This window comes from Chaetura pelagica, unplaced genomic scaffold (genome assembly GCF_000747805.2).
Source record: "Chaetura pelagica isolate M959 unplaced genomic scaffold, ChaPel_1.0 scaffold12, whole genome shotgun sequence".
NCBI classification, from domain to species: Eukaryota; Metazoa; Chordata; class Aves; order Apodiformes; family Apodidae; genus Chaetura; species Chaetura pelagica.
This window is the reverse complement of record NW_009952801.1, coordinates 3039294-3052513: the sequence shown is the minus strand read 5'-3', so window position 1 is coordinate 3052513 and position 13220 is coordinate 3039294. Positions and strand designations below refer to the sequence as shown.

The following is a 13220-nucleotide window of genomic DNA, read 5'->3' as shown; positions in this document are numbered from 1 at the left end:
CCAGGGTCCCGGTCAGCGCTCTGGTCCCTCGTAAGGGGACATACGGGTAGTCCTGGGAGTCAGGAGTACGTAACACAAAGGCTCCGTGTACGCTCCGTGTATTACCTGGGAGTGCCTGTTCAGGATGTCATTTATTAGGAAAAGAAGCTCAAAGACCAGTTTGGCACCTCCTCTGTTCCCCGTGTGGGAGGAAACATTATAAACCTGCTTTTATGTAACACCTATAAGGTGAGTTCCTCGTGGACTTCACTGCATTATCAACTTCATTCTTGCACTCCTGAAAAACAGCCGTGGAATTTGGAAGAAAAGTAAAACCAAACCAACCCTCTGCAACACGCACACAAACCACCCCACAAACAACCAAAAAAAAAGGTTTTCCGTTTGAGCCCAGGAGCTAGGAACAAAACCTAACAGTGAGTGAAGGTGAGTGATGCAGGACCATTGCTTTTTGCACAGGAGTCCCAATGCCTTCGCAGTCACTCAGTTCAGAGATCCCCAGGGCCCGCACACATCCAGTCCCTCAAGCAAAAGCTGCACAAAACCCTTATGAGGTGTTTAAAATAAACTCAGGAAATCTGGTTTTTTGGCCTTTACCTCAAACCTACTCCAAACTTGTAACTCCTAGTTAGAAGAACGAGGACATCTGAAATAATTGATGCTCCGATATACTGGGATGATGTCAAGAGGTTGAGGATCAAAAATAGTGTCAAACATGGCAGCTTGCAACAGAATTGTAGGAGCATTATTTGAAGATGTGTTTAATAGTGGATAAATGGAAGTAGGATCAAACTAGTTCTACGATGAAGCATGGAGGGAACATAACGTTTGGCAAGTATATGGTCTATGACGAGAGACTGTGCTACGTTTAGCACAGCTCTGCATGCATCACCCACACTAACCTACTTAGAGCCAAAGTTCTTGGTATTGCAAAGACAGGGTGTCTTTTTTTTTTTTTTTTTTTTTTTTTAATGGAACATAGAGTTGGCCAGTTAGTGTGTGATGCAATTATGTATCTGAAGTACTTTCAATAATAATTGTGTGTGGTTTAGATTTTGAGTATTTTAGAAGGGTATAACATTCCAAAGAAAAATGTGAATTCTTTGTTCGTTCTGTGCTTAAAGTTCCTAGTGTTTTTATAGCTCATTATTACATCAACAGTTGGTGTGTTCAGGTAGGCACCTCATGTTTCCTCCACCAATTCTTTGGCTATATAGGTAGCCTGACTGCACAATGAACTTCTTTCCTGAATCTCATTTTGCCAGCACTACTAAAACTGCTATCAGGCTATGCAGTCTAGTCTTTCCTTCAAAATTCTGATCAGCTTCCCTATTCCGGTAGGAGTTGCAAATGTATTAGCTTTTCACTCCTTAAATGTTGGGGTTTTTTTTCCTTTAATTGGCATCCCCATCCCACTTACTCTTCACACAAAATTTCAGCCTTAATAGGACAAATAGCAGGGCTCAGATCCCCTCATTTAGACTCTGCAGATCCATGCTGAGATGTGCTGCAACAAGTTCTGCAGCATCCCCTGCCTGCTAAGGGACAAGCTCCTGGTCCTGTCCCATACATGGTGATTGAAAGGGCAAGTCAAATCACACATAAGGAAAAGTAAACAGAACTTACCCTAATTGGGCTTTATGTAGAAGAGCAGGCTGAGGAACACAGGCAGCTTTGAAGAATGAGGGTTTTCAACATGTAACACAGGCAAGGGGAGGGGAATGCCCTGTAGAGCAGTGGAGGAACTTAAAATTATTTTAAACATGAAAGTCAAAGCAGATGTATGGATTGCCTGGCTTTCATTTCTGCTCTCTGGGGCAGCCTGCAATTCTAACATGATTCCACTTTCTACCTACACAGTTCTGACAAGAATAGATGATCCATCAGAAGTTAATCAATGGCTGCCTGCCGCTGCTCCTCATCAGAACCTCATGTTGCCAGATCGCTTCTTCCTCCTTCCCTCTTTGCACTCTATCCCATGACTCGAGCCCTCTCAGCCCTTCTGTGTTACTCTTTCTTGTCCCAAATCTTTGTTTTTATTCTTCCTCTTCTTTTTTCCCCTCCAAAAGAAAATCCCCACTTTTATTTCTGAGAAGAGAATTTGCACACATTGAACAGTTTCTTTGTTATCTTCTGTAGTCAGCTTGCATACTTTGTCCTCATTTCTCAACAGAAGAAAACTCACATCAATAAAATGAAAAGAACTGTGAAGTTCTAAAATTTATTCAGTTTCCCTAAACTCCTAGGCACTACAAACATAGGGTTTACCAACAACTCCTCCACATTTAGTAATCCGAAGTAAATAAACATGCAGCATAGAAATTAGCTATAACTACCAGTTCATCTTTTGATATTCATTCTTTGGAAGTTGCTGGCTATTAAAACATCTATTAAAAGATAAGTCCCCTTTAGTAGATGCTAACTTCCTTTAGTAGAGTCAGACTATTTCAAATAAAAGGAAAAGAACGGAGAATTCATGTTCCAAGTAAAAGAAGCCTTCAGAGAGAGTGTCTGATCCCCTTATTTCTGCAAGCCCTTTGCGAATCTCAGCAGACAATCAAGAATGTTGAAATGTTCAGTTGCCTTTTTCATTGATGGAATGAAACATTAATAGAACACTGTTGGGAGCTGGGCACTGTACTGACATTGCTTTATCTATTGAACAGATTGTAAGTGTTGTCAGTTTAGCACCTTTAAGTACTACCCTCATACACAGAGAAAGAATTATCTTAAAAGGTCATTTTTAAAGGAAAATTATGAAGAGCTGAAATAGTACATCCAGTATGAATATGTCATGGCATCTCCATCACTATCATAATACCTAAAAAATATGCCTAGAAATATTTCAGTATATCAGGTCATGTCAAGCACATGAGGTCTTTCAATTATCTCAGCATTCCAGTGGTTCTCTTCAGGTCAAGCCTTTAGAGTACAGTCTGTTGGAAGAGTAGGTGAACGAATCTCCATTTCAGTGCTGCTCTTCAAGTGCTGAAGAGAGAATATAATATCTTCTGACTGCACTTTTGCCCTAAGAATAAAATAATCTTTGTTGTGGTTCTGTAGAGACACAATAGCAAGTCAGCAAAGAACACAGCCACACTCAAATAAATTACCTTAAAGATGCCATTCTTAGTTTAATGAAAATGTTGACTTTTCAAAGAAAGAAATATTATAATACAGCATTTCCTCACCTAGGGAATAAACTCAAGTGTAAGTATCTTTTTAACTCATCCATCAACTGTGAAAGGAGAATTAATAGTATGAAATCCTGTATAATTTTTTTTTTCCTGTGAGCACACAGTTAAAGCCATGACCTACCTGTCAGAATCCAAACAGCAAACTCTTTCCTTGTCCATCAAAACATCACCATCTCTAGCAGGGAAACTGACCTCTTCAAATCTTTCGAAAGAGAATTGTTCCAGCTTTCACTCTTTAACCATGCCATTACAGCAAGTGCCTTTCTCAGTGATCTCTGCTCTTTAGTATTTTATGTTAAAATATAAAAAGGAAAAGACTGAATCAGATGCCCTTGCTGTTTTAAATTACAAAAAAAGAGAAAATCCAATATCAATAGTTTCTGAACAATAAGAGTTTGAAATAATAAACATCAGACTGATACAAGGTCTACAGCAGTGAAATGCTACCAGGGAATCTTCCCATCAGATACCAAGAAATTTCTTGCACTCCTTAGGCCAAGCTCATTCTCAGTCCATAAATTGTGTGGGGTTTTTTTATTACGTGGATGGGCCCTACTACCTCTTTTACTTGCTGATACAAGTGTTAAACCCAAAGATTAGGAAAGATGGATCTATGTATTTCTATTGCAATCAGGTCCCACATAAGGTACATATGCTCAGATAGATACTCACAGGCAGCAGACTCCTGCCTTCCCTACCCTCTTGCCCACCCTGTGTTAAGTTCTAGTACTGCAACACCTTAATGAAACAGCTATTTTAACTTAAGAAAAAAAAACATTTTGTAGATTTTTGTCTGCTTAAGCTTGACATAGCTAAAAATAGAGCTCTTCCCACCTTTACCCCAGCTGTATATGCTTACCTCCTTTTCAGCCAGTACAAGATCACCCTGTCACTCATGTCCAGATGAAGGACATCATCCTGAACTCAGACCTCACTTAATAGGAAACTTAATATTTTTTATCATATGACTTTCAGATAGCAAGCTTATCAAATAAGCCATGTTCTTTTTGTTTGGGCCACTGTGTATAAAATAAGATCAATTAACAATAATAAAGAATTAAGACATTATTAGGCTGTAGAGGTGTTGTACTGTCCACTAGCTTAAGCAGACAGTCAGAGAAAAGCAGCAACTGAGCAAGTACATATGATACTATCTACTGATTTCCCAACTTCCAATTATTTTCAGCTTTGGGTATTTCTTGATCCTGATGTAGTTTGTCCATTTAGTGGCCTGTAATGAGTCTTACTTCTAAGACGCCAACCTCCTCTCACAGCTTCCTGACACCTCATTCAGATGAACTTCAGATAAAGTAGTTACTTTGATTCTTTGATTCTTGATGAATTAGTGTTCTTCCTACTTATAATGTCCAATTGTGGTAGTAATAGTCTGTCTTTCCACCTCTTCCCATGGTTCCAGGGGGGCAAGAGCCATTTTACAGAATACTATCACAGACACCTTACTTTTTATCTTCCTTCTTGTTTGCTTAAATGTTCTTCTCTTTGTCAATCATAGTGATGCACCACAACCAGTTACCACTTTCCAGCACTTTTTAGGAGACTATCCAGACTCCCCAAGGAGTTTTGCCAACTGATAGTCACTGTGCAAGCCTGCAAGCCTCTTGGGGTCACAAACCCAGCCACCTGAATGTGCAATGACACATTCTTCCACCCATTAAGCCTTTCTCTTCCTCACTGTTGGAGAAAGAAATTATGTGCAATACAAGTAAAAATGTCATTCTATTCTTTTTTAATAATTAAGACTCCCTCCCTCCTAACAAGGTATGAAAAATGTGAACATAAGCCAGTGATTCCCACTGATTTCAGTGGGCTCTGGCTCAGGCTTTTAACGACACTGACTGATACACTTTTTCCAGACATATCCTTTCATCCATCAAACCATTCAGTCGTTCTGAAAAAATCTGGGATGTAAAGAACATCTGCCACAATGAATATAAAAAGCACATACCTGCTGTTACTAATGGGAAGTATTCTAAGAGCTTGGATTTTTTAAAAAAAATAATTAATTTTCTAAGAATAATTACTTTGAATGTGAATGTCGATGACCCTTCTCACATAAAGCTTTTCCAATACAATCTTGTTTTGGTCTCAGTGAGGACAAAAGATGCTTCAGTTACAGTGACAAAAATCTTTGTGAATTGCTATAAAATAAAATCCACTGAAGAGGGTTTCTATGGTTTCCTTTAAAGTTCTATTTAGTCATTATCTGTAAACAAAAGAAGCTGAGCTGGCCTGGTTTGTATTTGTATGAAGAATTATAATTAAATAATAAAACCAGTAAGCAATAAAGAAAGGAAATAACTGCTTTTAATGTTCTCTGTTAAATGTAATTGTGACATTGAGGAATAAATATACTTCTTTTTCTAATATTCATTATTTAACTGATTAGTACAATGTGTAGCAAAGACACAGAAGACATCTTTTATCATCACAGATTTTATATAAACTAATATAGTTTTAATCGTTTTGCAAAAGTGTGCAGGTTTTCATTGAAAAAATTGTATTTTAAGAATTTGAGCTAATTTAAGATTCAATTTATTGCAAAAGAAAAGGAATTCAGTTATGTTAGAGTTCTACTTCATCAAGACATATATATACTTTTTTTGTTGTTTTTAAAGGAGATAAACAATTCCCAAGACATGTCTTTGTTAAGGCACCCTGCTGGCAGCATATGGCAAAAATACTGGCACCTTGCCTGGACAGTGCAGCAAGAACTGATGGATCTGATCTCATTCTGTGACTGGGGGAGAAAACAGACTACAGTGAAGGCCAGTCTTATTGCCTGCAACCATCAATTTCTTGGCAAGAAGCACAAGCTCCTGAAAACAGATGTGGGAAGGTGAATAGATTTTGCAAGTAAAGGAAAGAGATTTTACCTTCCCAAATGCTGGTAGGGCACACAGAACAGTCCCTCTTACACCTGGACCTTCAGAAGTCTCTGTGTAATTGTATTTTATGTGAAATAAATATTCCAAGGTATAAATGCTTAAGAAATAAGAGTGCTAATTTAATATTTTACAGGTCAGTCTCAATCTCAAGTGTTTCCTGAGAATGGTGATGGAATCCTGCAGCTGTGGGGCTTCTGAAAAAGTAGATTTTCTTCCATGCTGCAGTATCACTGAGCCAGACATTCAGAGTGATGACCTGTTTGATGTAAAAAAGAAAAACACTGACTTTTTTTTTTCTACATTATTCAAAACTTCCTTGGGAGTGCTTAGTTCTGGAGGGTTTCATGGTAGCGAGTGGAGAGGAAATCTGTTGTAATTGTGATGGTTGATAAACCAGACATGCTCAAGAGGCTCCCAACAGTCAGAAGGCCTCCAATCCCAAATATGGGCAAGATTTCTAGGTAGAGGATTCCACTCCATCTTTCATGGGATATTTTTAATGCTAAATACCACCCTATAGCTATGATAATGTTTATGACTATACAGATTGAGTATGCTTATTACACTGTGACAATTATGGGGGGAAATAGCAGAAATGCAGTATTTAAAATATTTAACAGAAAATACACTATTTTTACAAAAAAAAACCCAAAACAAAACAGAGGAGCTTTAGAAGCTTTTTTTACAGTCTCTGAAATTTAGCAGGAACAACATTCTGATGTTGAAGATGTACCTTTCTTTGTCCTCTTAAATATTTCATGTTTTACCTTAATTTTAAAAGGATCGCTAACCCCTCCCTCTTACTCATTCCACTTCTTTTTCCATTCCCAGATGATGAGAAAGGGAGAAATGAGACAGCCTGCTTTAACTTCTGTCCCTTCAATACTTCTACTGGAAAGGGAAAGAAAACACAAACAAAACTATTACACCATTGGGATATTTCTCATCAAATACAGAACTGAATACATTTCCAGATTGCTTTAAGTTTTTGTCACACTCAGCAAATGTTGGGAAAATTAAAATATCAACATATTTTTTAAATTCCACTGACATTTTAACTTATTTTGTTGTTTTCCTTAATGAGAATGTCCAGCCATAATGATGTCTCCTTAGTCACAATGATGGTAGGGTGCAGTTTCACATGAAATCTGCCATCTTCCATTCTCAATTTCTCTATCAAATTTTGCAATTATCCAACCATACCATGAGCCAGATTTAGCTTTCTGATCTGACAGAAAGCTACCCTACCAAGGAGCAGTGTGTCTCCAAGACCAATTGGTCCAGTGCAAGCCAGGGCAGGGACAGGAACTTGTGGGTAGAGATGAAAGCAGGCATGACTACCTGGCCCACCAGCAGTTCATGTTGGATCAGGTGTGCTACACACAGCCAGTGGTGGCTACATGATAAGATCGGTAAGGCTTGTAGTGAGAGGGTACAATCCCATTGCCCCTCTCCTGTTTGCTTTTCTTGGATGCTTTCTGCAATCACATATTTGATGCTTGCATTAGCAATGTGCTGGAACTGATCCAGATAACAACTTCTGTTTTGTCTTTTTTGCACATCCTTATGTGAACTGGTGCTGGTACATGAGTAGCCAAGGGCAAAGGGTGGATAAAACTGTCTCTCAGAGTAGCACTTTGGACTCACTGTGAATTAAAATAACTCTCTAACCTTGGTCTTGGTGATTCACAACATCCTTTACTGTTCCATGCCATAAAATCATACCCGTCTGTGTTCTAACTACTATTTATTTGTATTCTGTGACTCAAGGTGTCTCTAAAGAAAAAAGATTCAGGAAAACCACAGCACATGGTCCTCTGTTTTTCCCCTAAGATGGCTCTTCTCTCTTTCCCAGATTCTGTGGTCATGAAACAGAATACCAGCAAGTCAATATAAATTAACTAAGGCCTTGAAAATCACACGCCTTCTCCCCTCCCAAATCAAATGGGGGAGCAGAAAGGAAGAGATAGGGAGCAAAAATTCCCACTTCCCTGATTTGTTTCTTCAGAAGCATCAGTGTGGATTACTTCTTTTAAAGCCCCTTCCACTAGAATTTTCTGATTGTAAGTCACTAATTATTTTCAGTTTCAGTAATTTATTTTAATCAAATCTGATTTTACCCTACAAATCCACTGAACCTAAGTTTCATAACAGATTGTTATTTTAAAGACGTATTTATTTTACTTATTTAAAAAGTAGTTCATCTTTAGACTGGCCACCTAACATGATTTTTTAATTATTGTTTAATTAGCAATGATTCTACTGCTGAGAGGTTGTGTAAAATGTGTCTCCTATGAGATATGGTGTTTGCCTTGGGTATTGCTTCTCAGAGCTCCAGCATATTAAATTCTGCTTGCAGAAGATACCAATTTTAAAATCTATTCATTTAATCCACATCTGTTCTGCATTCCATGGAGAAAATACAAGAGTACTGGGTGCCTGAACACTTTAGGAGTACTACATGTGTTTGTTAAGACAGCTCTTTCACACATATGCTTATGTCTTTGTAAATAGGGATGGCAGCCTGAAAGAGGTGTTTCTTAAGGGCACATCCCAAAGAGGAAAAACAGATGGGCAGAGACAGCATCAGTGGAGTAACATATCAAAGTATACAAGCTTGTAAGGTAGTCAGACAAGTAGGTTAGTGAAAGACAGGAGTCCACTTTTTTCGACCAAGGGTGTTCTGAAACAAGAAAGTAAACAAACACAGCATTCTGTTGTATCTAATCAGATTTCTTGCACAGTGAAAAATAAAAACAGCATTTCATAGAAAAAAAAAAAAGTACTTTACAAAACATCTTGTTAATTAAATTTGTTAACTCTTACATTCTGTCTGTTCTCAATGAGAATTTTTGATGCCTTAATACATGTCAGAAAAAAAAAAATAAATCATGATATGCTGTAGTTTTCCCCTTAACATAATTTTCACTTCAGTCTAGACTCTGCTGTTCAAATTAAAAAAGAAATTCCTGTTCAGAGGTCTTAGTACAGGTATCTATTTCATGCAATCACATGTGAATTTTACAGATATACTGTATACATCCTTCAAAGAAGGATAGTCTCAGCCACATAGCAGAACGTTATTATCCTTCTCCAATAACTATAATAATACAATATCTTACATTTAAATAACACTGTATTTAAAGAAAATATGGGAATACTGCTTCTTGGTAAGTGGTACATCACTCAATTTTTAATGGAGCAGATGTCTCAGAAAAATCCCACAAGTAAAACTAGAGTATTTTTACTTTTCATGTAAAAGCTGCCATTTGATGCAGCTTTTGTGATTTACTAGAGAGACCATAGAATACTGTGTATTCTTAGAAGCAGAACCCTGAGTTTTGTACTAATCTAGATAAATTAATATAAAGACTAAAAATGTAATTTCTCAACATTTGTGGCCTATGAGTTAGAGCACAATGCAGCGCTTTAATCTGCATCCAGGCTGAAACATGGTCTGTCTCCTTTCCCCCAAGTACAGTATATTTCTTTAGTGGCTAATACCCAGGAAGGAGTAAAGCTGATGCTGGATTTCATATTCTGCTATGCTACAAATTATCTGCATAAAGTACTAATGGTTCAAGTAAATGTTATAATTGAAGAGAATTCAAGTGCAAAAGGGTGATGGCTTGGAGATCAACTACTTACCTCTTTACAAGATCCTGGCACTGTGCCCTTCCATACCTATTTTGTTTATGTCTAAATTGTACTTCAGGTAGCAAAGGCAGGAAAAGGTTCAGAGCACTGCCAATAGTTTATCCTCAGCTATAAATTTTGTTGTCTGCAAAATCAGGCTGCTTACTGAACTGATCAGCCCTTGCAATGTCTGACATCATAGCCCATGTAGGACGAACTCTAAGATTATAGATTTTGTACAGCGTAAATCATGAGAGAATACCAAGAAACAAGTATTAATAGATGTTCTGCACAAGCTGTCCACGTTCACACCAGGATACTGCAGGTAACAAAAGCATGAGGTTTATCCAGTAACATCTTCTGAAATGGAACTGAAGTCTATTCCTGTGCAGCAGCTTGTATCTTCAGTGATTTTTGGCAAGGGTCAAAGATAACATCCTGGAAAAGTGATTTACTCTCGCTCTACTTCAGATTGCCTCTAGCAGCCGCCTGTATCTTTCTACTGATTTCAGACAGGAAACATGCTTAAACTAAACCCCTAACTTCTGCATTTCCACAGTTTTGTGAAATATATTACCCACACAGCACTGCCATTCACTGAAACACAAGCAAAACACATTCCACATTCATGCTTTTCAGATGGCTCTGTATTTACTCAGCAGTGTTAGGATCTGCAACATAATCCAAATACTCTGAAAGTGATCAATAATGGTTCTGTCATGTAGTATTAGCAGCTGGATTGACATGTCTCTTCTTCCTGCAGTGCAAAACTACACACAAAACATTATCTTGCAATTTCTATGCAGTAAACCTTTCTACTTTGCAAACATTAACCTTCCTCTCAAACCTACAGAAAAGAGGCAAAAAATGTTTTCTCTGGTAAGTAAATGAATAGCATTCTTAACTTCCAAAACAGCAGTATCTGTCCTCCTGTTTACAAATTGCAAGAATCCCTTTTTAGCCTTTCCATAAAGAAAGCAAAAGCATATGACTCACGTTAGTGGAAGACAGATGAGATTTTCTCCAGCCTACGTTTGTGGAAAATAGCTTGATCAGAATTATGTCTAATCCTGTCCTCTAAAGGGTCTATCACTGTCTTAAATGAAAACAAGTTTTGGCTTATTGGAATTGTTAGATTTGGGAGCTTTATTCTTTCCATAACTTGTGTTTCTATTAAAATACTGACATTCTCCACTAAAGAAAAAATGCAGGAAAATAAATTAAAATACAATATCTATTTATACTTCTCTTACTTTGTAATCCTTTGTTGGCACAGCTTGTGCAGATAATGCCACAGCAGTAAGACTTGTGTAAACATAGGTTGTTTTCATGTTTCTTTGTTAACATTATATTGTTCTCTTTAACGTTTGGAATATATAGTGAACATGAGGTCTCATATATCATTCCTTACAGCTGTTGCACCATCAGTTATACTGTATTTTTACATTTCAGAAACTGCTTATAAGCAGCTTGCTCTGTTTCCACATGGCCTGAATCAATCCTGTGTCAGCTGCATCAGTGTCTCCTAAGCAGCAATATGTCCTGGAAAGAGCTGTCAATAACAAATTATCACTTTTCTGGTAAAGAAGAACAAATTTATTCAGAGAGCAAACTCTGATAAGATTTTTATAAATAATTAGCCAATAGCTGATGAAATATAATAGGCTTTGGTAGCATGAAGCTGACTGTCATGCCAGCTGTGGAAATCCATGACTTGTCAGTGTATGTTTCCAGCATAAAAAAACCTCAAACAGCTGAGATTTGAGTAAAATTTCATAAAAATATAACAAGCAAAATATTAATCAAAGGCTAACTTAGATTTTTAATATCAGAGCAGAGGACTTGTAAGAACTATCTATTTCACCCCCAGCATATGTAAAAGAAACAGCATGGAATGTCCCTGGAAGCATTATTCAAGTGTGCTTCTCCTTGCTCCACAGCCAAAAATAAAAAAAACATCCTTTTAACACCATGCATTAATATGAAAGATCAAAAGCCTTAAAACAATTATAGGCATTAGATACAGAAGCAGTGTTAATTTGTCTCAAACAGGTTAAATAGATGAAGCAGCATCTAGTTACAAAACAGTTCCAGGTACCAGTCCTGTTATATTTTTAGTGAAGATTTTCACTTTCTATCGAGGCATTAAACTTCTTTATTTTTTCAAATCAAACACAAGAGCAGCTTGCAGGGAAGTACCACCTATAGATGCAATCACAGGAAAGAGTTTACCTGTAAAAGGGCACTTAATTAGCATGTTTTTAGGGGCATTTTTCCAATAACTTCTTGCAGTCTTCTGGTCAGGTTCAGCTTCTCATTCGTGTGAGGCCTGTATTTTGGATCCTAATTGTTGGCAGATTATATAATTTAAAACAAAATATATTCTTAATATAGAGACCAGCTCTTTCATTTGCTGTTTTGAACCTAAGGAGTAAGCAGGGACCGCAATTTTGCTCCTCTTCAGTATTTGATTCTCAGCTGTTCTGCTTTTGCCATGTCATTCTTTCTCGCTTTCTGTTCTTAATGCTCATGGAATGATGTTAGATTTGAAAAAAAAGCCCATAGATTTTATAAATGTTGGCATTTAAAACCTGAATACTTTAATCCATTTTGGAATATCTTATTACTCTTACACATGCCTATTTCTGGTTTTCTCCCATAATTACTAAAGTCTTTCAACTGAAATGTTTTCTTTTCTGTAGGCTTAGAATAACCATTGCTGGTGGTAGGTTCTTTAACCTGTTTGCTCCTGCAGGATGTGTCATCTGAGGAGCCTCCCACTGTCTCAGCCCATGCTGCTCCAACATCTCTAAAGAGATTGAACTGAGCCAGATTTGAACCTGTTTACTGAAAGGTAAAGAAAAATAAGTCAAATCCCATTATAAACACAAGCCATATAGCCATCTGGTTCCCAGTGAAATACATGCTTCAATAAGTCTTCTATGCAAGGAATGGGTAAGAATATTTTTATGCTAAGAACTGTCCTGCCCAATGATTCTTTCTATACTCTATATGGACAAACAAAGACCTCCCCTCTAGATTTTTGTATGCATTTTCACCTATAACAATTTATGAAAGCTAAGAAACTGGTATTTTATAAAAATTACGTTCAAGGACAAAATTCAGCATTTGACTTCTAAATACTTGTAAATATATCCACATTCTGCCAGAAGATGCTTAACTTCAGGAAAGATTAAGAAAATTCTTGCTTCATTTTATTACTGGTAATTTCAGTTTTGCTAAATAGCACATATGCACAAATTCATTGTCTTTGTATAAAAGTATTATTTATTTTCATTTAAAAATAAAAGCCTTTATTTCAAAGAAAGGATTTACTTGCTTTTAAGCTACAGCAGTCTATAGATAGCTATACAGTTAATAAAAGTGTAATACTACAAACGTTCTGTACATTATGGTTAATAACTCTGAGCTTACTAATAACTGTAAAATCCAGGCCAAAATTTGTATTGCAATATAAATGAAT

General features: G+C 37.0%; 1 protein-coding gene across 1 annotated transcript in view; it reads right to left on the bottom strand.

The window, feature by feature from the left end:
- Positions 1-7823, bottom strand: part of PHF14 (PHD finger protein 14) — a 179327-nt gene extending 171504 nt beyond the window's left edge. The window contains 1 exon segment of the mRNA XM_009994979.1: positions 7772-7823. Coding sequence (XP_009993281.1) covers positions 7772-7823 — 52 coding nt within the window.
- Between the last annotated feature and the right edge of the window lie 5397 nt (positions 7824-13220).